The following is a 27,304-nucleotide window of genomic DNA, read 5'->3' on the forward strand; positions in this document are numbered from 1 at the left end:
CTTAAAGTCTGTCTCATTCTGCCTCCTCTGTAATCCCAAACTGTCCCACATACAAGGACAATGATCTGGGTTGTATCATGGACTTCATAGATCTAGGTTTGTTTTTCAACTAAAGCTCCAGATTTCCTCCAACGTCCTTGATGATTCTTAGTTTACACACTCTCAAAGTGAACTAAACACTCTTCCATGAATTCTCCAAAACGACTTGTTGCTTCTGCAGCTTTGCTAGCAAAGGTTCAGACGCCCGTTCCTGCGTGTTTAGCTTCATAGAGGCTTCTGAACTTCTAAGCCTTAAACTCTCCACTAACCAATCACACAGCTTCGCTTCAGTAAACAAACACTTTGGACTTGGAAAACTCACATCTGTGAAAAACTTCAGTTCCAGAGTGTTTATAGTGAACCTGCGTTCACATGCACACCTTGAACTGTCTGATGACGAGTTTATCAGAGTGTGTTTGCTGCCTGAGACGAGACACACTGACGAGGCGGGGGGAGGCCTGCGGCCGCTCGGGTCCGTTTTGATTTCTAGACTCGTATTTTGAACTCTCCGTGTTTGTGCTTTACCTGCCGGGCTGTTGAAGCCATCATCATCATCATCATCATCATCATACTGTGTAAAAACCACAGTTGCTTAGAAAGCGACTTACAATGTACTCCCTGATGAGGCCGTTGCTCTTGTCGGGGGGACTCCAGGAAACCACCACTGTCCCATCCACACCATTATTATCACAGGACAGCTGCAGATTCCTGGGAGGGTCAGGCACTAAACCACACACACACACACACACACACACACACACACACACACACGCACACACACACACACACACACACACTGGATGAACTCCATTAACACCAATATTCATAAAACTGAACATCACACATATTTAAGAAATTTTGTAAATGGGAGTTTAGCCCAGACAGTCTAGCCCGTCTCTGAGGGGCAACCGCTGGACCACAGTCTCCACCACAGGGTGGACATATGGGGGCAGCAAGAGATCTGCACCATAGTTATGGGGACGGTGATGGAGAGCTAACACGAGCAGGCAAACAGCACCAAAAGCAGAGGGTGAGGGACAGAAGCATCTGGAGGCCACAGCACTCCACAGGTTTAACCACAACTTCAAATTCAAACTTCGACACAGAGCTGACCCTCTCCTGGGTGAGCACTGCTGTGAAGGAAAGGAGGTGCTGGGTTTCTAGCACAAGGCTTTATGCAGGTTCTGCGTTATGCAGAATTGCATGCTTATGCATGACTTTTGCTAGCATTGCATCTGAGAGACCAGGAGTGTACCAGAGAGCGCAAACACATCCAGGTTTAAGTTAAAATGAGCAGAAGTCAGAGCTGCTGTTGGAACCTGGTGTAGGGTGATCACGTGATACTCACATCCCTCTGGTGTCCGGACTGTGATCACCTCATTGGTCTTGTGCAGTTTGCTGAGACACTGAGTGAGCACCTTCACCTGGTACGTGGTGTCGGGCTTCAGCACGGTCAGTTTGTAGCTGGTCTTGTTGCTGTGGGTATCCATAGGGGTCCACGGCAATGTGCCCACAGGCCTTAACACAAACATGAGTTCACAGGTCACACTGGCTCTTTAATACAAACCCTGTTACCAGCTATAGTGGAGTGTAACACAGCTGGCTGACAGCAGCGTGACTCCGGGATTACTGAGCAGCTTCTTACCTGTAGTAGATGAGGAAGGAGCAAGAGTCCTGGGGAAGGTTTTTAGGCCGGGTCCAGGTCAGAGTGATGCCACCCAAGAAATCTGGTGTCCACTGGAGGTTCTGGACTTTATAGGCCAACGTGTCCGCTGCCAGAGAGAGAAGCAAAGTAGATTCTGATGTCTGAATATTTCGACATTAACATAAGCTGCAATAGTCGACAACCGGCAGCAGCTGGCAGCATTGCACTGGACAAGCAGGCAGATAGTTTCTGTCATTTTAAATAAAGCAAACTAAGAATGAGGTTAGAGTGGACCTACCGGTGCAGCCATCTTCATCACTGTGGTCGGAGCAGTCCAGGAAGCCATCGCACTTCTCACTGTCCAGCACACAGGCTTCACCATCAGAACAGCGAGTCCCATTAACACAGGACAGAGGACCGTGGGTGGCTGCAGACACACAGAGGCTTTAGATGAAATGCTTGCTCACTGCATAGCCTGCATGGAAGCATGATGCTCATGACATGAAATATGAACACCTGAGATTATTACCACAGCAGAGCTTAAAAGTGCCATTACACAAAACTTTAGTTCCAACTTCCTGTTTTATGAAATGATCAAATATGGTTCAGCTCAACACGGAGATTGTCCCATGGTGCATTTGCAGGAGGAAGTATTGAAACGAAACTTCTGTACTCCACAGAGAGGATTACGCCACGGAAAAGCCCAACAGAGCGTCTGACAGGCTTGAACTCGTGAGCGAGGCTTTGGGTGAAAACTCGGCGTAATCCTGCTAAAAATCCTTTCGATTGTCTTCATTTAAAACGCCGTCTGTTATATGATTGGTCCTCCGTGGTCCGAGTTCTGTGTGTTTATGAGACAGTATTTTGCAAATGCATCGTACAGATACTCACGGCAGTGTGCTTCATCAGAGCCATCCTGACAGTGGGCGTGTCCATCACAGCGCTGCCAGTCAGGGATGCAGCGGGCGGGGCGCTGACACTGGAACTGACTCCGGCTGCAGTGATCGGGCGAATGAGGGTTCTCAGTGGGTACCAAGGCAGGAGTCACAGAGCCATTAACTGCTGTCAGGAAAATGAGAAGCAAACAATGTTAATCAGCATTATTTCCTGTTATATGAAGTGTGGACACACATCTCTAACCGTGGATGCTCATTATTGAGGTTACAATAACTCAAATAAGCAAAAAGTCCAGGCTTCAGACAGTTTTGTGTATTTTCAGTTCGTGGATGTGTGGATGGGCTGGGTTAAGTTATGTGGACTATTTCAGGAAGATGTTCATTCAGTTTGGCCAAAAGCTGTAAAATATAAACTATTATGTCTTCTGCAAGAAAACTTGAGCCAATCAGCAGCGAGAATCAGTACCTGTCGGACATCCAAACTCGTCGCTGCCGTCAGGGCAGTCAGCATAGCCGTCGCACACCCAGGTGTTGCTGATGCAAGCCCCTGAGCCACAGTGGAAGCGGTTGGGCGCACACGTGGAGGGGCCGGGGGCCACAGTGTGAGGATCTGAACCACCTGCAGTGATAAGACGCATAAACTGGTTCATTCAAGAAGCAAATTTGAAACCCCGATTTACTCAGATAGAAACCAAATACTAGAAAACAACATAAAATAGGTGTCCATGCTAATAATCAGACAGGATGGTAGTGTGGCTCTTCTCTTGGACCTCCTCAGCCTCCCAAAAACATACATGGGAAACCTAAAGGCAGGAGATTGGCAGGAACAGCCCCTACAGCAAAGAGCAGTGGCAACAGATAAAGATCCTTATACACATTTTACTCATGTTTATGTTCACTGCTGCCATCTAGTTTTGTTAAATCGGGGCGGTGAGCTGCTCGAACTCTGAGGTTTCTGATGGAGCTCGACTGCCAGAACTAACGATGTCGTACCTGAACATATGTATTCATCAGACCAGTCCCCACAGTCATTCTCCAGGTCACACTTCCACCACGTGGGGATACAACGCCCATTTTTGCACTCATACTGGAAATACTTGGAGCAGCCTGGGACCTCGGTCGGAGCAGCTGCAACGAGCAGAGAAACAGTCAGCCTCGGATTTTGCTGAGTAATCATAAATGTACTTGGTCTTTGTGGGGAAACGAAAAGTTTGCAGGAGTACAAATTAGGGATGCAACGATACCAATTTTTTTCAAACCAATACGATACCGATACTTGGATCTGACTACTTACAGAGTACAAAAACCGATACTTTTAACCACACACACACATAAAATTTTATCTCTGCTGATAAAAAATAAAATCTTAATAAAATGACCACAAAAATAAAATTTCACATAAAAAATAAGCACTTCTGTTAAATTATTGCGGGGTGTGCACATTGTAATTCAACAAAATATCACTGAACTATTGGCACTGTCTCCAGCTTTCAGAATAATAAATAAACACTTCTGTTTGGAATAAAATAAATACAAATTAGGTTTCAGAATAAAATAAACTGTTAAATTATTGCAGAGTGTCCATATTGTAAACAAGCAAGCAAAAATAACGAAAGTATTTGGCATTGACGAACAAACCCCTCATCAGTCCACCGTGCCGTTAAACCGAGGACTGACATCGCGCACACACTGCTGTCTTTACCTCTTCAGAAAGTTTTGGCACCATTATCTCCCTGATGTGTGGGCGGCTGGGAATTTCATATCGCGGCTCGAGTACACTGAGAAGACGGTGCGATCCTATGTTTTCCACGACCGGCATTGGCTGGTCATCCAGAGCAATAAAATGAGTCAGAGCCTGTGTTATTTTAACTGCCTGTGGATTTTCTCTTGACATTTTTCGTTGCTTTTCCAAAACCTGAGTTAAAATTGGCTGTTCCGGTCCACACTGCTGACATTTTGTTTAGCCTAGCTACAGCAGCCTCCAGTTTCTCTTTTTTATCTGGAGCCGCCAGTCTCACTCGCCTAACCCTGTGCCTTAGCACGACATGTCCCCCTAGTGGCCAATCTAAAAAATTACAACAGAACTGACCAGCCACCCTCTGACTAATGAAATAAGTTGGTATCGGTTAACTTTTATGAGTATGAGTACACACACATTTTACAGTATCGGCCCCGATACCCGATACCAGTATCAGTATCGGTGCATGCCTAGTACAAATATAACTTCTATATTCAGTGTGTGCAATCAGTGCATTTGTTCCACATGATTCGATAGTAAACATTATGTGTGTGTGGGGGGGTCTGGGCATTTCTCCATAAGCTTTTCATCCTCACCACAGTTGGCTTCGTCGGAATAATCCCCACAGTCATCCATGCCGTCGCACTTCCACTCCAGACTCACACACACTCCGTTGGCACATTGGAAGGTATAGATGTCACACACTTTGCTGAATTCAGACGGTGCGGCTGAAAGAAAACACACAAGGAATCTACTTTCCACCCAGTCCAGCACAAGCTCTTATTTTCTTTGGATCCATGTAACCCATCTGTACTATTCATCTGCATTTATTGTATTTGGTTACAAAAAGCCAGCCTTCTATGTCATCATAATAATGACACGTCAGAAACAAGGAAATACCTGGAAAAGTTGGGAGTGCGACAATCAAAGCAATGATTAAAGAGCCTGATGCAAAACCTAACTGGAGGGATAAACAGATCCAAACACAAAGCACAAATCTAACGATCCACTGTTCAGGTGCACGGGTGAGTGGAAAACAAACTCAGCCTCCTCTTTTCTCCTTGTTTGGGACGATGATCATACGACACCTCTGCTTTATAAACTGGCCTGGTCAGGTGTTACAGGGTGACGGGTGGTCACAGGAGGGCTGCTGCAAACATGCTAAGTATCACAGTGGAGATGATTGGCGCTCACCACATTGTGCATACTCGGCATCCTCATCAGAGCCATCTTCACAGTGTTTGATCCCATCACACACCAGAGACTGAAACAGGCACTGGGCTCGGTTCTGACATACAAACTCCATGTAGCGAGTGCACAGGGGATCTGTGGGTGACACAAGCGAAGAAAACACAATGACTTTCACAACAAATCAGACATGAGATCAGCAGAGCAGTCAGATGATTATATTCTCTCTCACAGTTACGATTGCATGTGAGGGTCTGACTGCTAAAGTGTCTCCTAAACTAACGGGATCACTCACCACAGTTGTTCTCATCGGCGCCGTCTGGACACTCCTTGATGCCATTGCAGTGCGCGGAGGCTGGCAGGCAGGTGTGATTGGAGCACAAGAAGCCTTTACACTGAGTTCCCTCTAATAACAAATATCAATAAAGTATTACTGCTAACAGGAAATCTCTGCTTGCTTTGCAGGGGTGAAACATCAGGGTCTTGTGTGAGCTTACCACAGTGTTGGGGATCTTCGTCCGAGTCATCCTGACAGTCATCATCACCGTCACACTTCCAGCGCTGAGGTATACAGTGACCTGTGTTACACTGGAAACTGCTGGGCTCACAGGTATGGTGGCCCACTGAGGACACAAAGAGTTTTAATGAGTGGAGTTTAAAAATGTATGACAGATTTAAACGTTGTTAATGTGAAGTTTTCACAGCTACACACACTTTGTTACTGGCACTACTGATTATGCATTTATGTATGTCAATGTTTGGCACATGTTGATATATGTATTTATATGGGTGAATAAGCTATATAGTAAATATATTTTCACCCAGCACTTTGTAAATGTCTATATTTAGCTAAAGTTGAAACCAAACATCAGAATGGGGAAGAAACGTGATTCAAGTGACTCTGCAGCTGGCATGGCTGGTTGGTCTGAGTTTTTCTGAAACTGCTGATCTACTGGGATTTGACCACAATACTATGTCAATGGTTTACTGAGAACGGTGAAAATAGTAAAAAACAAGGGAAAATATCCAGTCGGCAGCATTTTCACTGTGTGAACATGTGCTGTTGATCCTAAAGGTCACAGGGTAACGGCTAACAGGAAGGAAACAGTAACTCAAATAACCAGTCAGTACAACCAAAATATGCAGAAGAGCATCTCTGAACACTAACATAACATGTCGAATCATGCAGAAGGTTGCTAGTCCAAGCTGGGACTAGCAAGGCGTAGCTAATAAAGTGAGCGTCAAGCATATACAAGCTAGCCTCAAAACAATAATAACCGTTTTCTAATTGTGTGGGTACGACAACAAAACTATTATGAACTGGAGAGTATTACAATAACTTACAATTTACTGGCTGTCTGTAATTTAAAAGTAACTAACAAACCCCAAAACTCACTAAAGCAGCCAGTGAGAACCTGCTAAGCTAGTTAGCTTTAGCTAACTGTTTAGCCTTTTGTCCTCATCAGGAACTGATTCAGCTGCTACCTCAGTGAATTATGAGGAATAACAAACGGAATATCCAAAATAACACTATGACTATTATGCTGTACATTTCAGTGCCTGCAGCTGAGTCGTTGTGTGTTAGCAGTCATTCTGTGACTTTAACCGTGTGGTTAGCGGTTAGCGGCTGTGTAAATAGCTCTGTTTTTATGACTTTAAAAAAAAACACTAACTGCACTGTTAAAGGCTGTAGCTTTGTAGTTTTATTTTATGACTGTGAAGTTTACTGTAATTGTTTAGCGCTTGCAGCTCACACCTTCTCTGATTTAACTTTGTGGGACATCATGTATGATGCTGAGTCTTTCTCACCAGTGCAGTTTGTTTCATCTGACCAGTCTCTGCAGTCATTGTCTCCATCGCAGCGCCAACTCTTGCGGATGCAAACACCACGTGCACACGTGAACTCATCGGGCCCACACTGATGAGAATCTGAGAAATACATCAAAGTGTTAAACAATGTTGCTGATCTAAACTAAAATATTTGTGTGATGACCCTAACCTAATTAACTTTCTAGTCTTCCTAACCAATGAAAGTGCTTTAATAAAAGTCACATTTAACCATACAATCACACAGTTTTATTAATGCGTACCACAGTTCTCCTCATCACTGTTGTCTCCACAGTCATCCTCATGGTCACATTTAAAGGCCAGAGGGATGCAGGAACCTGAGGCCACGCAGCGAAACTGGTTGGACGGGTCACAAGTCGTAGTGGCTGGAGAAGGACGCCAGGAAAAAAGAGCTTTGTTTCTATAGCAACAGTTGATTGTTTCTGTCATGAAGGCAGCAACGCTGCTGAGTACTTACGACACTCTTGTTCGTCACTCATGTCCCCACAGTCGTTGTCGCTGTCACACTTCCAGATGCTGCTGATGCAGCGGCCATTGGAGCAGCGATACTGGTTTGGCAGACAGCTGTGTTCTGGAGTCGAAGAAATATGCAAACATGCAAACTGTTAATTGTCGGAGGCTTTGTGTCCGTATATCTTACGACACGCGTCTTCCAGAAGCAGTACGTGCTTATTCTCACCCGTCTTGATGCAGGTGTTGTTGTGGAGCTGGTAGCCTTGGGGACACTGACACTGCAGCTCTCCGCTGGGCGTCGTTAGAGTCGGGGCGCCGTCTGGGCAAACGCAGGTGTGCCTGTGGCCGGGCTGAGGCAGACACAGCAGGCTGCACGGCTGGTCGGCACAAGCGTTATGGCCTGACGAGAGCAAGAACGCAGTTTATTTCATTTAAACCTGAAGAAGACTGACAGCATCATCACCTCCCTGCCTGGTCCTCACCTCTGTTCTTCCCCTTATAGAAGATCTTCAGGTCCATGACCCCAGTTAGCCTGCCAACAATCAGCTCGTTGTTTTGGGAACCAGCCTTTGGAGCTTTGAAGATTCCCATTTTAGACCAGTCATCCCAGTACAGGTCATTCTGAACACAGCATGCAGCGCGAAAGTGTGAACAATCCACCCAATCCATCAAGACTGAAACACACACACACTCATAAACATGTTGTTACCTTGAACACAGCTATGGCGTACGGGTGGGGCAGCCCCTCCATGAGGACGCGCCTCTGCCCTCCGATGAAGTCGGCCCTCTCGATGCGGTCGCTGTAGGCTTCGGTCCAGTACAGCCAGTGGTCGTCGGCCGTGATACCGTTGGGCCATCGGACACCCTCGGACACGATGCGGGACACGTTGGTTCCATCCATGTAGCTTCGGTAAATGCCAGGCGCTTGGTCTCCCCAGTCAGTCCAGAACATCAGACTGGACATGGAGAGGATACAAGATTAGGAATTTGCACCGAATGCGCCCATTGGCCACTCTTTGACTGTGATTGGGCGCCAGGTCAAATATTTAATACAAGCTTAAACTCTAAGAGAGTGACAATGTACACAGAGAAGGGAGGAAGTGAGTGCAGTGAGTCAACCATACATTCATTTTCTGAGAAAGTGGAAAACGAGATCAGCAGCAGACCACAGGAATCCCGATGTCTCAGGAAAAGCAGAACTATGTTTGCAGAAGTGAAGCCAGATCTGTTTTCAGAGATGATCTTGTGGTCAGTTTGTCTGGTCATCCTTTTTAAAGGGTGATCAGAGCATTGTTGTGTTTTTACCTTAAGATCAGGTTTAAGAAAATAGTCAGAACCACTGGTGACCGATGTGTATTTTATGCTCCTGCTCTGCAGGTTTGTGTTTGCTGGATCTTTGCATGATTGCCTGAAAAAGGCAATATCAGCAAACACTATATTTATTATAATTTCTTGTTCTTGACTGGAAATGTCAGCTTTTCAAATCAGCCTGAAGCTGCTCGTTTCAGATTCACTCTTTTAATCACAGGCTGGATAAAACTCGGTTCCTTTAAACTCTTCACCTCTCTCCGGGCAGCAGAACCAAAGCTCGCGGGTGTTCGAGGATGGAAGAGTTGAGCAGGGTGTGCCGCAGATCCCCATCAGGGTTTGAAACCTTCAAACATAACAGGGAAAAGTCAACAGTAATGAAGCTGTGTCAAGAAGACAGATTATTGTGATTATGAATATAATCTGACGACCAAAGAGGAGAACTTGGAAAGAACAAGCAACTGTTTTAGTTTGATAACCTCGCGACTCTGATGTGTCTGATATCCTGAGTGACAAACACTGACAATGTTTTCTATACCTCAATCTTCTGCGCTCCAGCATCCACCCAGTATAGCAGTCTACTGATGGGGTCAAAGGTCAGAGCCTCCACATTCTGCAGGTCTTTCCTCACGACAACCTCCTGACCTGTGCTGCCATTCAGACACAGGCGCTGCAGGACCAAAAGACACACGCAGGTCAGTAACAGCTGAATGGTTAAGCTCCCTCTACGTCTCAGCCCCACAGTTAGCACCATGCTGTCCTGCTGTGAGAGAGCACACACCGACTGCATCTTCTAGAGGAGCCACTGACCTGTATGGTGTCCAGGGAGATGTCGGCCCAGTACAGGCAGTTGCGGTCATAATCAAAGTCCAGAGCCACAGCCTCCCTGAGGCCAGCCAGAGGCAGAGCCTGGTCAGTGCCCGTGGCCAGGTCGTAGCGATGGATGGAGTTCCTCACAGCGTACAGGATGAACTCATTACTCTCTGCAAAACCACAGGAGACAGCCTGAAGACAAACACTGGGACTACAAACGTGCACTGACACCGAGCTGCACTGCAAAGAACTTGAACGACTGACACAAACCGATTGGCTGCTTCATGTCGAGTAAATTCCTTCATTAATTTGAAAACATGATCTCTTTGATTCATTCAACACAGCCGTCATGTTGTCATACATCCGGTTAGAAACGGTCCAGCTGCTGTTACCTCTCAGAGCAGGTCTATTATAGAGACTCTACTACTGACCCATACTCAATAACTACAACACAGCTAGCAGGACATTAAAAGTCAAGTTGAACTGTTGGACATGACGGTCCAAACATCTTGAGCCGCCCCTCATTTCTTCATGCTGTGAAGCAATGCCAGCACAAACGGAAGCTCAACTGTGTCGAGCTTGATCACGATTTTTGCGCAGTGCTGTGCATCTACGTTTTTTTAGGGTGTCTAATGTATTTATATGTAGGAGAAGCAGAAATGCTTAAAATAAAGGATGTTTATTTGGATTTCACCTTTCTCCCACAAAACCCCCACAGGTTACCAAGTCTGTGTGCCAGTCAGTAAAACTGGATGGTAACATTTGTTTGGAAACGTGACACCTTGAACTGTTCCACAGCACGCTCAGCTGCATCTTTGAATGTTTGGAGAAAGCAGATTACCTCCGACAGGACAAGGCAGCATCTCTCCATCCAGCCGGGCCTCCACATCTCCGCCGCTGCAGCTGTCTCCTGGTACCTTCCTGTAGCTGCAAGAGGGAAATAAAAGAGCTTTCATCTGTCAGCAACTTGGTGGCGTCCGAACAAAAACAGTGAAAAAAAGGAAGAATAACCAGGAAGGACACATTCAGTTACGTTGGTGTCGTTACTGGATCAATAAGGTTCTAATTTCAAATGACCAATCACATTGTAGTGATGTCATAGTTTTGTGATGTGGAAACATTGTCGCCCACACTCCCACGACCCTAACCCTAACGTCCAGCCTCGACCCTAACCCCCTCCTTTTTGGGATTTTTTCTTGAGTGGACATCGGAAGGTTTTTTTTCCAAGTCGCAAAACTATGACATCATAACAATGACCAGGATCAACATTGCACATGACAAATCACAGACGTCACCACGTTGATGCAGGAACAACACGAGGATATCTGCCAGAATCACTACAGTGTTCATAGCATGGGAGTTTTCTTCCAACACAGTTTGATTAAAAATATATGGTTTAGTAGATTTAGATTCCTCTTTAGCATCCGTTACTCCATTACTGCTGTGGACGACGGCATTATGCTAAGAAACTGCAGAAGAAGAACGGCAGGCTCTGCATTCCTGCACGTTAATAACAGCAGTTTACCCTTTGCTGCGGCGGTAGGTAGTACCAACAGGACAAGGAACGGGTGGAGCGTAGAGGTCGCCCAAGAACTCAGGGTCAGGCACGCACACCTGAAGGGACAAGTCCTCACTCAGCTTAAAGCCATAGTCACTGAAAGGAGGAAGAGGAGGGGAAACAAACAATATAGTGAGTTTCAGCACCTCCCAATAAAGAACAACAACACAGTATTTAACCCACCCATACACAGGGGGGTAGTCCTGCTTTTCTTTTCATTATTCTTGTTAATGCATCCTTTCAAATGAAATTTAACCTCTGCATCATAACATCAAGTCCTGGTGATAAATCATTATGAAATCAATCATGAAAAACCTGATATGTTCGGATATGGAGTAGAAAAAGAACTGATTAACAAATGAAGACTTCTGAAATCAAAGGCCTGGAGAGTTTGTGGACTCTCACCACTCGTAGTCCTGGCGTGTGCAGGAGCAGTTAGAGATGGTGACCGGCCGGTCAAAATCCTCTCCGTTAAAACACGTAGCGTGAGGCGCTCGCCTTTTGAACGTTATCTCTCTGCCCAGCAGACACTCATTACCGTGCTCGTCAGATGGGGACCAGTGCTTGTAGTCCTTCTCAGAACAAGGCACGCCTAAAGAAACATCCAAGGAAAAGTAGACATGATGTGGATCTGACAAATGAGTTGAAATATTCTTGATGGTATATTTATAAAGTCAGTATTTCTAGATAAACCTTTCTGCTGGCGTGTGTTGCTTAGTATTTATCCTTTGCCTTTCTCCTAGCTTTCATCGTTTCAAGTTACATATTTACTTTTAGAAGTAAATTAGCATTATAGTTATTTCCTATTATTAAATTGGAATATTGGTGATTAGAAATGACTTGGCTTGTTTTTGTACATCTTCCTTCTTTGAATTTTATTTAACCTTTAATTTTATTTGTTTATTTTTTACACAGTAACACATTTTTAAATAATAGAAACTTTTTATTAGTGTTAGCTGCTACTAGAATTTGGTGATTATACATTAATTTATTCCCAAGTTAATAATCATGTGTCTCTGTAAACCATTACTCCTTACTAGCCCTAGGGTCTTCTGGAATTAATGAAATGTAGTGCTCTTAGTTAACAACAGCAAACAGCTAGCATGTGCTTTCTGGCTATTTTAGCTAAAGTACAATCTTTGTAACAAAAATGTAAAGTGAGTTTATTTTTGGTACATGAGCAGTAGTTGTGTGCAACATTGCTACAGTGTATTACCTTTTGTTACAGTTCATTCTCCCTAAAAACCCTGGATGCTATGCTATCACTAGCTACTGTCATTATGGTAAATGGTAAATGGCCTGTATTTGTATAGCGCTTTTACTAGTCCCTAAGGACCCCAAAGCGCTTTACACAATCAGTCATCCACCCATTCACACACACATTCACACACTGGTGATGGCAGCTACATTGTAGCTACAGCCACCCTGGGGCGCACTGACAGAGGCGAGGCTGCCGGACACTGGCGCCACCGGGCCCTCTGACCATGCTAACCATGCGCACGTTGGCTACATACATGAACTTTAGGTGCTACAAGCAAATGTTACAGATCTTATAACAGTTTTATGATTGTATTCATCGATTAATTAATGAAATTCATTTCTGTCATCTAAATTATTTCATGTAGCTGCTGAGTTATGCTAGTTTTAGCTACAGTTACTACATGAGGTTATTAATCAGAGAACCAACCTGCAAGCATGCATCATCACTCTACAGCCATCTGAAATATCTCTGGACATTTGTTTGGACGATTATATGGAGGCACTATATGAATTGCTTACTTATTTTCAGTTTATATAAGAACTACATGTATAAAATCAAAAGTTACAGATGACTACAAATCACCCCTACAGCATTGGCTTTAGTCTAAACTGAGAAATAACTGTTTCTGCATTTAGCTGTTGTTGCTAAGAACTAAAGATCTCCATTCTCAATCGTGGACTTACCCAGAATGTCAGAGGTGTTGACCTGCAAGATGAGCCAGCTGTGTCTCTGCTCGGCATACGAGCCAAAAATGGTGAAGATGGTGCTCTTCTCTCCGGGCTCTGTCAGCAGCTGGTAAACGTACACTTCCTTTTCTGAGAACCGAAAGTCGGTCCACGTCTCGCCTTCATTGGTGCTGAACCTGACAGGGGCGTGGTATTATTAATGACCGTATCTTCTAAATGTGTTTGGTAGCAGCCTCTCACGTACTGTCGACTAAACATAACTGAGTAATGTTTGATCACCAAGGTTACCAAGTTATCAGCTCATCTGCTGCATGCCCACTCACTCACCGAGGGAACAACAGCAAGACAGAGAAGACAATCAGATGAAACAAACAAACATGAGTTAATATCAAATTAAAGTGGGAGCGCGACGTGTATTAAAAGTCGGGCTTAACCCAGTAATAGGGACATTTGTATATATGAAGATAAAATCGGGTTACTGAGTAATCAGGGAAAGATAAAATGAATTATGGAAATGAAGCCAACTGGATACATATCGTTATAATACATCACTTTCATGAATTAAAGTTGGCTGCAAGGTAGGTGTTGGCACAGAGGTGTTTTAATCTAGTTCTGTTGATTAGTGGAAGGATTATTTGCTGTTTAACTCCAGCAGGCAGCTTCACATTCACACAGTCTGCTCCTGCTGGCTAATGGGCACGACCACACGGTAGGTGCCGTTTATGTGCTCCGCCTACCAGATTTTTTAAAGCTGTCACAAGTTAACCTCTCTGGGTTTGAAGCTCCTGTCCGATTCATTTCCTCGGCTGGAGGAAGTTTAGGAAAGCCATCTGGACTTACTTCAGTTGTGTGGTGGGGCCTCCTTGTGCAATAGCCATCAGGATGCCGCCATGGTCACCCCAGGTGTAGAAATGAGGGCCTGCCAATGCCTAGATTACCACAAGCAGTGTGAGTGAGACATAATGTGCTTCACAGGGTTGAAGAAATTTAGTGTAAAGACAACAGTGCTGTTGTGTGGACTAGACGGTAAAGCTTTAAGTGATATCGACGTTCATCTAACAAACAAAAGATTCCCAGGTTGATCCTTGCGGGGGAGACACATGTCAGAGTCATCTGACACATAAGGAACCTGGTTATAGTGATGTGTCTGATGTCAGGCGGCAATAAAGCTACTTTAGTGCCAGTTCTAAATAATCAAAGTCAGAACAATCCCCATCAATCTGCTGCTAGAATTAAGGACAGTAGAGTATGAGACTAATGAAGCACTAATTACTTTTGAAAATATCATCGATGTCCTTTGAACACTAAATGAATTAACAGTAACGTCCTTTCATGACATGTGGGCATGAGAACATCAGTCGTCTACGAAAGCTGAATAAAGCTCGAGCCTGTCTACAGGACTAAGCCTGAATAGTGACTTTTTCTTTGACACACAGTTTAGCCGTCTCCACTGTTCTTGTTGTTCTCAAACTTTGCACTGACCTCTCTCCACTGGGCTCCAGCGCTGCTGGATACATACACATTGGGTTTGTTGGCCAAGTTCCTGCCAACAGATCCTGCAATCAGAAGACAGAAAAGGCCTTTAACACACTCTGACTCCATATGATCGCTGCTTTTGTAACTCCGGAGTTTAAGCCAGAGCATTTTGAATCTTTTCATGCATGTGGCATTTGTATCTGCTGGAAATGAAATCCTCCAGGAACAATCTGCTTAGAACATTTTATAAAATACACAATGAAAATAAAAAAATTATAAAACATAAGGATGAGAGGCCTGCTTGAATCCGCCTACAGATGCTGAGATCCATCTGTAGTTCTGGAAACATCCACTAGGGAGCCAACATTGTTGTCCTGTGTTGGGCATTGTTCTGATACTGAGTGTCACATAGAGGCTGACATGTTTTACCCTGTCGTAGCCTACCGTGATGAAACTAAAGTTAAAATTTTAACTTTCTAATTAAAATCATTAGAAAGTTAAAATAATTATCTGCTTAGCTAAAGGCATTAGCTATTATTTAAAATGTAGGATGTTAGCATTTATCAGCGACAGAAGCAATGTGACAGCTAACACAACCTCACACAGCTGCTACAGCAGCGGCACTTTTTAGTGTTTCTTTAGATAACAACTGCAGCTTCATCACAGGGCTGATAACGAGGAAGCAGAGATTACAAGTAGAGTAGATTTAGAAAATTTGAATGTGAAAAAAAATGTGAAGCAGACTGAAAATACTTTTTACGCCTGTTTACACAACGTTTATTTGCTCCAGCGCTCTTACACATTTGCACAACAGGTAACATTTACTTTGGAGTTTGGAAGTTGGGAAGAAATTTTTATATCTTCGTCCAAATGCCCTCCAACATGCGTGTTAGTGTATCCCCCATCTATCCATCAGGAAAAGGATCAGGACCATCATTCTCTGTGTTTGACACTCGAGAACAGACAACAACCGCTCAGGACATCAATCACATTGAAATATTTCAGGGTGAATGACAGAAGCACAGATGAGAATGAGAGCAGCATGGCTGATGTGTCTCCGCTCAGGGCTGTAATAATGCCTCTGAAAGGAATTTGGTTCTCTCTCCCAGTAAAACGGGCTGATGACACTAAACGTTAAATATCATCACAGAAAGTGTCAGAGAAAAATAAATGGCTGCCACTGATTACAGCATCCTGCATGATGTCTGCGACAGAAACACAGTGGGTTCTAAATCAACCAATCAATGTGTGATTAAAGTGCAGATTACTCATTTTATCCTATTAACATCACAAATCCTTTCAAAAAGACAGAATAAAGGTCATTTTTAATGCCTTTGTTTAGATTGCATATATATATTTATTTTATTCGACTTTGACTGTACAAGAAGCTGGAGCACTTTATTATTTTAGCGTGAAAGCACCACGAGGTAGAGGCTTTCCTCGGAGACGGGAGGTTCCCCAGCATCACTTCTTTGACCCTGACCTCTGTAGGAGACCAGATTATGCCTGGACCCTGGCATGAGCTCTGATTATTATTGCGTAGAACACAACTGCAATGAAAACCGCTGGAGATTTAAGACAGCAACAACTGAATACGGATTTCAATCCCACCTTCTAATGGTGGTTTTAACAGGGCCGCAAAGCAGGACCAGCTGGTCAGCTTGATTAAATTGATACTGGACTTGGCTGCAGACCATTGCGTCACACCCTTGGAGGTTCTCCAGCATCACTCCTTTGACCCTGGACTCTCTAAGAGTTCCCCTCACATGGACGGGAGGACACAGGAATAAAACCCTGTGATCTCTCAGCAATCGCCTTTGTTGTTTGTGTTGCCAATACTCGAGGGGAACCGGCAATTCTTGTGAACATTATTTTAAAAAGCCTTAAAGAAAGCCACCAAACAAATACAGTCTTGAACTTCAGTTCGGCACAAATCCATCACATAATCACTGCGTTGAGGTCTTACCAATATCAAAGGGAACAAATATTCCCGGGAATTACTGTGGGACAGTCATTCCTTGTACACCATGTTAACAGAGATAAGATACAAAATATATCTTAAATAAACCAGCCTTCAACATCAACTCATTCTTTAAACATACTTGTTGCTGTCAGAGCTACTCGTCAGCCTCTTAGCACTTACACCTGTGGTAGGAGTCTGCGTACGTTCAGGAAAGCTTCAGAATTTTATTAGCTGCACCTGTGGTATTGATTTGAAAATTCTACATCGCCTTGTTCTGGAGTTATCGCATTCATCGGGTGTCCAAGTTAAATCGCACCTATGCGAGTTGTCACACGATTTTCAGAAAACCTGGCCTCTGACATCATCATGGTCACTAAGATTTGAACACCTGGTGTCAATTTCAAAGTCCTATTTCACCTCACAAACTCACAAATCTGCATGACCACCCACCCGCCTGGCAGAGCGAAAACACCCTGTACCCAGCAGAGAGGGTAAACGATCCGAGAGTTTTCCAAGGAAGGAAATGAGATATTCTTCAGTAGCCAGCGTGTTTGGTTGTGTACAGCTGCAATGTTTCTGTGTTAACTGTAAAAACAAGGTGACTTTCGCGATAATTTTAAAGAGGAATGCACAACTTTGTCATTTAAAGTTCAAACTTGCCAACATTTCTATGTTGTGTTGTGTTTCATCTTGATTTTATCATTGTTTGGTTTATTTAAATTTTCATATGGTGTCTGTGGTTTTCATGGTTTCGTCCGTGTTTTAAAAGTCGACTGTTTACTTTGATAGTTTATGCTTTTTCTAAACATTATCGTGTTTTATCTCAGTTTTTTTGGTTCTTTTGGTTTCTCTTGATAGTCTGATGTGTTTTGTAGACGTGTTGTGTAAATGTTCCTGCATGCATTTTAAATATCATTACAATATCTTTTCTTGTATTAAATAAATTGAACTACAAAGACAATAACAGACCGACCATAACTGACACCAATGGAAGCCAACAACAAAACAATGAGAAACCTCGACAGTGAAACAGGACGGATGGAGGCGGGATCCAGGTGCGATCTACATCAACTGAAGGATTTGTTGCCAACATCATGATTCCGAACCAGGAAAACTGCGACGGTTTCATGTGAGGACTTTGGGCTTAGAGACGTACCCGATGTCACTGAGGTGGTTTTAATGTTGGTGTATACTCACAGCACAGACTAATCAATGATATTTAATATTTTGTAAATAAGAAGTTAAACTGCATGGAACTAAAGTGTTTCCTGTGGTGGTCGTGCATGTTCATCCCTGCACTCAGGACTGTGTTTGACCCGTCAAGTGCCCGCCGGGTGCTGCAGCAGTAATTAGCCCATCTATCTAAGAGAGCGATAATGAAGCACATGGTGGCAGCAATTGGCAGCGCTCCTTCCTCCTCCTCCGCTCACCCTCCCTTTTTCTTGCATTCTTTCCATGCCCATCATCTAATAAGAATTTAATTAAAGAGACAGGCTGGTTGCAGTCTCCTAAACACTGCAGAGTATCAACAAATCAGTGCTCTCGACCAGCTGTGACGAGGCAGAGACAACTCAAACTGCAGCCATAATGTCTGCAGCACTGACACTGTTTCCACTTCGCTCTGAGGAATTCATGAGAATTGAACATGTGGTAACAGTTTTCACATTATTTATGTCTTTGAGATTTAAATTGCAACTGTGTAACTGTAATGAGAAGCAGGACAGATGTTTCAACAATGATGCATGAAGCAAGTTTCTAACACATATCTCACAAGGTGCAATCCTATTTCCTGTGTTTTCAGCAATACAGGAAGTGGCCACATACTAAGAGAGACAGAGGCATCTCAAACATCACAGACTTGTTTGCCTTGCACTGGATATTTGAATCAGTGTTATCATAAACCAAGAGGAAGTTACTGAAAAGTACAACAAGCCATCCTCCAACAGATGGCACTGAAACTCTCCTCATCTAGCTCTTAGGCTTTCGTCAAAGCTCTGGGACATTTCTTCCCTGTTCACAACAACCCCAGAGGTTTCTAGTAGTGCAACTATAATTTGACTTGAGTTTGAAAGTTTAAGTTCACCATCTGTAAACTGAGTGTGAGACAAAAGTGTTGGACCCATTAAAATCTGTCAATGTTTGACTTCACTGCTTGTAGTCTGCGTCCTACACAGGAAGGTCGAATGAGCTGGGGGAAAGAAATCTATTCATAATGAGGAATCGATGAAATCCAAGAAAAACTTTTATTCCGTGTTATCCCACCTGTGGCCATAATAAGTCCAGGTGCAGAATCCTTGGATAAAATGGGTATTCTTCTTAGCTGGATGTTAAACAACTGGCTCCAGCGCTGAGCCAGGTGAAGGGAGCAACCTTTACTGAGCTACGAGGGAAAAGCAGACGAGAGAAAAGTTAGATGACACTTAGCTGTTCAATTCACAGGATTCATATCTACCCGATTTGAGCTTTTCTGCGACATCAGCAGTTCACATTGGGTCATTGAATCTTACCCTAAGATTCCTGCTCGTGGTTAAACTTAGCTAACACTAGTATGCCTGCTAACACGAACGATTCAATTCAGTTTTATTTATACAGCGCTAAATCACAACAACAGTAACCTCAAGGCGCTTTATATTGCACAGTAGACCCTACAATAATAGATACAGAGACAAACCCAACAATCATATGACCCCCTATGAGCAGCACTTTGGCGACAGTGGGAAGGAAAAACTCCCTTTTAACAGGAAGAAACCTCCGGCAGAACCAGGCTCAGGGAGGGGCGGGGCCATCTGCTGTGATTGGTTGGGGAGAGAACAAATTCCAGTTTAGCTCACCAAGCAAGTGTTTAGGGGTTAGCTAACTCCCAGGGCTGACCTGGTAGCTTAACTGGCCTTTTTCAAATTGCTTTATTAACTAATATTAAGAACTAACAATCGGCAAATTCATGCAAAATATATGATAACTAGCTGGTTAATCTTCTTGTTTGCAAACGTGTCAATACTGAAATCAAGTGTGAGTGGAAATTTTAGTTGGCTAACCCACCAAACTGTTTCACCAGCTAACATGAGATGTGATACAAACTTGTGTTTGCTGATTTTAGGCAGCAGTAACTGGATGCTCAGTCATTCAGGTAAGGAGATCCCAGAGACTTCAAGCTGTTCCTGCAGTTTGCTCTCATGTACTAGCTTCAGATAGTTCTGGACTGAAGAAGCCACTTGGGTGAGTAACAAAACACTGAAGATGCAACGTCCAGCTTCAGCTTTCTTGGTTTACAAATGTGAGATTTTGTCTAACTTGGGAAACGAATTGGACTGAGAAAAATAATTTTGTTGCATCAGGTCAAATTTTTAGTTCAAATCATTATCAAGACATACAGAGGACGTCTACAGCCATCAGCTCTGTCATGGTTTGGAGCTGTGGTGTTGGAGAGCGAGAGAAAAGTGGAGAAATTATGAACACAAAAAGTTCCAGCAGATTTGAGCTTATTGGTTCTGTTAGTCAGACAACAAAGTAATGTAGGACTATTAGTGGCAACTAATCAATCCATCAAATGGAAATCTGATGAAGTAATAGAAGTTTATGTTTCGTGCTTCTGTGGGAAAGAAACAACTGAAAGCAATAAGTTAAACTTGGCGTACCTGGCAGTCTATGGTTCCGCCCAGGCTGTCGGTAGCAGGCGACTGAAGCAACTCCCACGTCCCTCCTTTGTCGAACGTGATGACAGATCGCATGTTGTCCTCGCTCACAGAGCCGTTGATGAGCGTGGCGATGTAGACGCCCCTCAGCCCCTCCACACGGTGCAAGTCTGCAAACGGCTCATTGGCAAAATACCTGCGCAGCAAACGCGAACATGGTGGCAGGGTCAGAGAGGAACATCTGAGGTGATTCTGTAATATTTAATGTCAAGGTAATTATCTATTTCTACAATACAACAATACAAATTATTTACAATATTTAAAAGGAAGGAAGGAATTGTGTTTTTATTCAACGTGATCATATTTTCATTATTTTACTTCAATGATAGAGCTCTGGTTTGCACTCCCACCCTGTCCACTGAACACTGCTGTCAGTTTGTTTTTCCTAACTGTAACTTTTGCACACTTTAGCCTACCAGTCCTCCTAACACCCAATCCCAGGACCACGCTTTGGACCCTTTAAAGATGATTTCAGTCAGAACCACAGAAGCACAGAAAGTAATATCATCAAGTTGTTCAAACGTAGAACATGAGGCAACTTTTACACACAGCAGAGAGGTAAACAGGAAGCATGAAACTCACAGTCTGATGCTTTGTTTCAGAATGAGTCATGAGAAACAGAAGACAGAGAAGTGTTAACAGCAGACGCTGTTGGATAAACAGAAACAATCAGCTTTGGCAGGAAGCTAAGCCAACACTGGGACTGCCTCTGCAAAACTAACACCAGATCGTCCTCGTGATTATGTAGAAGGCAAACAATGACTACAGCTATCAGTTGAATGCACTATTAGAAAAGGACGTACTGCTTTCAAGTGTTTGCAAAACCTATACTGTTACCAAGCATTTGTAAAGACAGCAAGAGGCCTTCCTGTCAGTTGCTGTGGTTTCTATGGGAACAACTCAATTACTGGCAAGGCTGCAGATAGTGCTCGATTTGTCCTGCAGGTACAGACTGCAGTCATTTTTATCTGCTGGTACAATTTGGTTCATCATGTGATCTGCTCATTTACTTATCTAAAGGAAAAGGGGAAAAATCACTAAAGCATTAAAAGCAAAGAGCCAGCTGAGACGGTCCAGACGCCTGTAAGGAGGCAGGCTGGATGAAGGTGTTCCAGACACATTCGGCTGTGGGACCCAAGCACCTACAATGGTGAGCAAACCCATTCAGACCATTACATTAGCACCTTGTAGAGGCCCAGTTACAACTTTGAGTCTACTTACATCAGTCTGGATATGATTCTGCACACCTGGCTATGGCAAGTTTATCCCTCATGCTGTCCACACACTCTTTGTACTTGTGCAGTGCCCAACACATGGTTCATATATGGACCCAGCAGGGACTGAACAGATCTCAGTATGTTCCAAATCCACTGCAGTGCCCTCACCAAAGGATTTTTATTGAAACTGGATTATGTGTTTTTAGTTAGCCTGACAATCTGTTAACGAGAGGTTTGCCCTTTTGTATCCAAACAGGTAGGTGTGTGTGTGTGTGTGTGTGTGTGTGTGTGTGTGTGTGTGTGTGTGTGTGTGTGTGTGTGTGTGTGTGTGTGTGCAGTACCTGATGAGTGTGTTGCTGCCAGAGCTCTCAGGACTGTAATACAGCACGTTCTCCAGCGACAGAGAGAAGGCGAGACCCTGTGTGTCTGAGATGTAGAGGTGTGTGACGTTGTTCAAGTGGTTCACACACACGAACACTTGGTCCTCAGATGCATCTGCTATGTAGTACTCCTGTGGGGGGGTCGGGGGGGAGAGGGGGGGTCATCTATAGTTCACCGGCTTAAAAGTCCGATTAGACTCGATGCTCTGAAATGGGAACGTGTTGTGTAATGTTTTTTTAGAAATGGGAACAACGAATGTTCCGCTGTTATGTTTCCATGTTTTTATTGCTGTTGCTGTCTGTGTGTGCTCCTCACACATATGCTGAGAACACACATTTAGTCTTATATTACACCTTGGACGTCTTTATTTCCAGGAGTTTCACCTTAATGAGTCAGTTTCAAAGTTTTGTGCTTACAGCCTGAGGCCTTTGAGTAACCGGTCACATGGCTCTCTGATGGATCAGATATGCAAGTATGCATGAATCAGCATCAAAGGCTGCATGAATGTAGCTGCAACCGGGAGCGCAGATCACACATCCTGTTTAAAATGACAGAGCTGAAGCTGCTTTCTTAGCAAACCCTGTTTATAGCTGTGAACACACACCGAGTGAAAGTCAATACTTATTCAGGTACTCTCTGCAGCAATACTGTACAGTTATTTAACCAAAGGTCTGACAATAAAACATTTCATGAATAAATAAAGAATATCCTTATGTTTGTTCAAACTGACACCATCAGCAGTAACAGCATAAACACTCTGCACCACAGACTTTATATAAAAGCTGTAGCTACCATGACATCACACATAGTTTCAGGATGCATGTGTTGAAGCCTCAGCAAAAAGATTTTGGTTCCCAACGTGTTGGTTTTTGAAGTTCCTAGTTATTAGTTAACAGCTGTTTCTACAAACTGTGTCAGGTTAACTAAGTTCAATCAAAAACCTGTGAAACAAACAGTGAGTTGTGTTATTTATCAGTTTAAAATGTTCCAGCACTACAAATACGGTTCAAAGTTACGAGTTGAGTCCAAGCAGCTTCGTGTTCCAGCACACTAGTCGGTTAAATCAACCACTCCCATAATTTAAGCATGACAAATATTTGAGCGAGTTTACAAAATGATAAAGCCTGTACACTTCTTATAAATTGGGAAATTAGCTAAAGAGAACTAAATGTTTTTTCTACCAACCTGTAAACATGTTAGCTTCTTGGCTAAGGTTTCACTTTTGGCATCGGCCTCCAGTGGCCATTTGAAGAACTGCACGTTTGGAAACGACACATTGGCTTCTGCAGTCCTCAGTATTCGCTGTGTGCTTTGTACTACGAGACTGATTTAAGACCATCTGACGGGACTGTACCTTTGCTTTCTCACGGACAAATGTGTTGGGTAAAGCACTTCTGAACACAAGAAAAAACACTCACTGTGATTGGATGGCGGGTCATAAACTGGGCTGCTTTCATTGGCTGGCGGTTGTAGGACACCCAGAGCTGAACAGATGATGGTTCGTGGCTTCCCAACAGTTTCTGGACATAGATACAAAACAAATCACTCAACCTCTCCTCAGATTTAGTTTCTCGGCAGCTACAGCTTGGAGTTGGCACACAGGCTTCATTCTAACGTAGAACTTCATGATGAAATCCCAACAGAACAAATGTAAAAAGCTTTGACGGCTTTTGGAAGACTGAGATGAACCGAAGAGGCTCTTCAGACCCCGTGGAACTCTGGACTATTTATTTTGCACAAGTGCCGTGTGTGGGCAAGGCCGTGAAAATGACCTGAAATTAGGAGAAGAGACTATGTGGACTGTCCTGATAATGTTTTGCTGCTGTGACACCCCCGCGGTACAGAGCTCAACAGCTGAGAGACAAATCATTAAAACGAGCTGAATTAAAAAGTCTCTCAGACTCCAAGAGCACATCTTCACTGTCATGACCGTGTGTGTGTGTGTGTGAACACACTCACACACTCACGCACACTGGATTGAAGTGTAATTGTCCTGACTCCTGTTGTCACAGTTGGTTTGTTATCGATTTGGCCTTTTTTAGGAGTCGCACAGAGAAATCAGGATCTTTCTTTCAGCGATTTCTCGTCCGTCTGAAAGGAGAAAATAACTTCATGGACGGACAAACAGCATATTTTACATCCCACATAAAACTACTGGCTGCACTCATATTTCATATTTTTCAAAATAATATCACTGTGTTAGTAATGTGCACCTCAGGCCTTCTGTAAATGACTCCACTAACATCTGTACAATATTAGGACTCCAGTATGGGCTGCTGCTCCAAACACAGCACTGACAGGACGCTTCTGGACGTCAGTGCAGATGTCCTATTCAAAATCTACAATATACATTTCTTCACAGTGACACTTTTTCTGCCATCCTTTCCCGACTATCTCAGGTTTCCTGTTCTATGTTCACCAAATCAACTGTCCCTTGATACCTGACGATATCTTTGTTCTTCCAGGGAATACAGATCCTGCTTTGTTTTTCCTGTGGTAGCAAACAGAATGATCTCCTGTTTGCTCTAGTCTACGCTCAGAGATGTTTTCCTTTCTGTTAATAACCCAGCCCTCTGTGCCTATTAACGTTCCACTCTGTACTCCTAATTTCATTGTCTCCACAGCTCATGTACTCTGTACCTTTCCCGTCTCACCCTCCGCTCTCCTGGCTGGAAATTCAGTTTGCTGTTGGATGCAGTTCAAGTTTGCGGAGAGCCAAGCAGCTTCGTTATATTATTTCTGATTAGGCTGGACCACCCGGCTATAAGAACAACGTCCTCTAGAGAAAGAAGGTTTTAAAAGAATAGTGAAATGAGGTAACTGCAGTAAGAGAGGGAGGGAAAAAAAGATTCTGGAGTTGAAGAGAAGAATAGTGGGAGAGAGGAGCGAGCAGGAGCGAGCAGGAGCTCAGCTTTAGAAAGCAATAAAGACTGAACAAAGAAGTCAGGATGGAATTTAAAGAGCAGAGCTGCACATCCAATATTCATTTTGTCTGGACTGTCAGAATCCACGTCATGCTACACGAAAAGAGTCAATCCTAGATTTGTACCAACAGGAACGGGAGGAGAACCTCTGACATGTTTTTGGGGGCAATAAACACTGAATGACTCATCACACCATGTTACCAAATGACAGATAACTGCAGCCTAGCTTAATGTTCTTAAGCTGGAAATGACATGAGAATCATAAAATATAAGCTTACAATATAACATTTTCTAATGTAAGAGCTAAATACTCAATTTAGCTCAGCATGAAGATACAAGTAGCAGGAAGCCTGGCTTTGTCTGCAGCTAGAACAACAAAAATGTGTGCATCTATCAATTATAATAATAATAATATGTAAATAAATGATTCCAGTCCATCAAAACTTAGATTTTTGTTTCAATTGTGGGTTTGGAAATGAATTAGTTTCCTTCTTCACACTCCGTGTAATCACAGTTTTAATGTCAGGTTACTTTGTGAGTCAAGAGGAAAATTGGACTGTAGAACGTATTTTCACATGTAACTATATATTTTTCCACTGCAACCACATATTCCCCTCCAACAGCAGCTGTCAGCAAGCTTTGCATTACACGCTGTTCCTGGTCTCTCAGATCCCTGAAACGAGAGATTCTTGGACCTGAGATCAACTCGGATGTCGGATGGCAGACACTAGGACAGTGTGAAATGGAACACAGTCTACCAGAAGAATCAACTGTGACATACAGGAAGACTAAAATGTTATCCAAAAAAAGCCAAAAACTCACAAGAACTCTATCCTTGTGCCACATGTGTAATGGTGTGTTTTAAGGATGGTGGCGGAGTTCCACAGGGCTCAATTCTGGGTCCTCTACACAACACAAGGACTCGACTGTGTCCATCTACAGTGGGTATGCTACCCAGCTATGAGCTTGTTGGGTCAACAAAGGGGGACCAACAATTTTTGTAACTTCAGAAAACCAACAATCCATCATGTACAGATACTCAGCAGTTCTCATGCTTTACCCGACTTTTTAGCTAGTGAGATATTCACCCGCCTTCAAATCCATTTTAATCAGCTGCTGTTAATAATAACAGACCAATAGTCTTGTCTATTAATGTGTTAGCCCGAATATAATTGCTTTTATATTCTTTATTAACTGTCAATAATTATAAAACCAACATTAAAATGCTGTCAGCTAAATACCATCCAAAACTGCACTGATGTAGGTGTTTGTGAGGTCACAGTGCGTTTACCTTATGATCACTTTTACATTTGAAATGTTACGGTATCGTTGTGAAATATTAACAGAGGTTAAATAAAGTAGCAGAGGACAGGATCCTTTGATCCAGGACAGTCTACACGGACAATGTTATTATAAATAAATAAATGGGCAAAGTTGATGCAAAGCAATCTACTGACACTATATATATTCAGGTCATGTGAGCCTGACCTTGATGAAGCGATACCCTCAGAATCTCCCCGTCATCAGAAACTACCTTCTGGTATTAAAGAAATCCCAGATGCTGAAAACATGTGTCTGAGTCTCAGTTAAGTTACAGTGTTTATGTTAAATCTCACAGTTTTTTTCATGAACTTCTCTAAAAATAACACTCAAGTGCAGCCCTAACATGTCCTCGTACTTCCTGTTTGAGAAAACAGCCACAAGGTGACGTTTGTTAAAGACTAGATCAGAGAGATAGAGCACATGTTCACTGTTGCGTTTTTCGTTGTTGTTTTAAGGCTGCCATTTGATTATAATGAAAGCACCTGCACTGGCTGTGAAACGAGCTGGAAATGTCACGAGTAAATCCTCGGAGGCAGGAAGCCTTCTGTTTGTTTCTCCCGAACGCTGTGCACGAAGGCGACCAAAAACTTTGCTGCTTTGCCGTTACAGAGTTACACAGTGTAACGCCAGCATGTTTCTCCTTTTATATCTGCAAATTCTCTGATCGAGATGGTTTTAAGTGTTTCCGTCCTTTTTAATGCAAATGCATGAAAACATCTGTGTGTATAGCATTTTAAAAAAGATGAGAGAGATCTGAGCAACAACAACAAGTGCAACAATTAGTGTTTATTTCATATCAACATCATCTATGTACAGCTGGACAATACTGTTTATCCCCTGTGAAATCAAAAACCAGTGCTTTTTTAACACAGCAAGGGATTTTTAACATAGCATG

At 43.3% G+C, this 27,304-nt stretch overlaps 1 protein-coding gene across 4 annotated transcripts in view; it reads right to left on the bottom strand.

Annotated features, from left to right (window-relative positions):
- sorl1 (sortilin-related receptor, L(DLR class) A repeats containing) overlaps positions 1 to 27,304 on the bottom strand; it is an 86,859-nt gene that overhangs the window by 13,941 nt on the left and 45,614 nt on the right. For 3 of the 4 annotated variants that reach the window (XM_082504220.1, XM_082504222.1, XM_082504223.1), the window contains exons 7-36: positions 23,581 to 23,682; positions 22,123 to 22,292; positions 20,508 to 20,700; positions 19,135 to 19,252; positions 14,916 to 14,989; positions 14,274 to 14,362; positions 13,431 to 13,609; positions 11,892 to 12,078; positions 11,454 to 11,582; positions 10,770 to 10,855; positions 9,926 to 10,098; positions 9,654 to 9,785; positions 9,370 to 9,461; positions 8,517 to 8,763; positions 8,290 to 8,428; positions 8,034 to 8,207; positions 7,812 to 7,925; positions 7,597 to 7,719; positions 7,316 to 7,435; positions 6,004 to 6,129; positions 5,802 to 5,912; positions 5,513 to 5,644; positions 4,915 to 5,046; positions 3,574 to 3,708; positions 3,047 to 3,199; positions 2,576 to 2,746; positions 1,983 to 2,111; positions 1,685 to 1,811; positions 1,388 to 1,557; positions 648 to 763 (exon numbers count right to left, since the gene is read on the bottom strand). In XM_082504220.1, the coding sequence (XP_082360346.1) occupies positions 648 to 763; positions 1,388 to 1,557; positions 1,685 to 1,811; positions 1,983 to 2,111; positions 2,576 to 2,746; positions 3,047 to 3,199; positions 3,574 to 3,708; positions 4,915 to 5,046; positions 5,513 to 5,644; positions 5,802 to 5,912; positions 6,004 to 6,129; positions 7,316 to 7,435; positions 7,597 to 7,719; positions 7,812 to 7,925; positions 8,034 to 8,207; positions 8,290 to 8,428; positions 8,517 to 8,763; positions 9,370 to 9,461; positions 9,654 to 9,785; positions 9,926 to 10,098; positions 10,770 to 10,855; positions 11,454 to 11,582; positions 11,892 to 12,078; positions 13,431 to 13,609; positions 14,274 to 14,362; positions 14,916 to 14,989; positions 19,135 to 19,252; positions 20,508 to 20,700; positions 22,123 to 22,292; positions 23,581 to 23,682 (4,143 nt within the window). The remainder of the gene's footprint in view (positions 1 to 647; positions 764 to 1,387; positions 1,558 to 1,684; positions 1,812 to 1,982; positions 2,112 to 2,575; positions 2,747 to 3,046; positions 3,200 to 3,573; positions 3,709 to 4,914; positions 5,047 to 5,512; positions 5,645 to 5,801; positions 5,913 to 6,003; positions 6,130 to 7,315; positions 7,436 to 7,596; positions 7,720 to 7,811; positions 7,926 to 8,033; positions 8,208 to 8,289; positions 8,429 to 8,516; positions 8,764 to 9,369; positions 9,462 to 9,653; positions 9,786 to 9,925; positions 10,099 to 10,769; positions 10,856 to 11,453; positions 11,583 to 11,891; positions 12,079 to 13,430; positions 13,610 to 14,273; positions 14,363 to 14,915; positions 14,990 to 19,134; positions 19,253 to 20,507; positions 20,701 to 22,122; positions 22,293 to 23,580; positions 23,683 to 27,304) is intronic. The other variant, XM_082504221.1, reaches the window with a different exon arrangement.

The sequence above is a fragment of the Aulonocara stuartgranti genome (assembly GCF_965226115.1).
Source record: "Aulonocara stuartgranti genome assembly, chromosome: 14".
NCBI lineage: Eukaryota > Metazoa > Chordata > Actinopteri > Cichliformes > Cichlidae > Aulonocara > Aulonocara stuartgranti.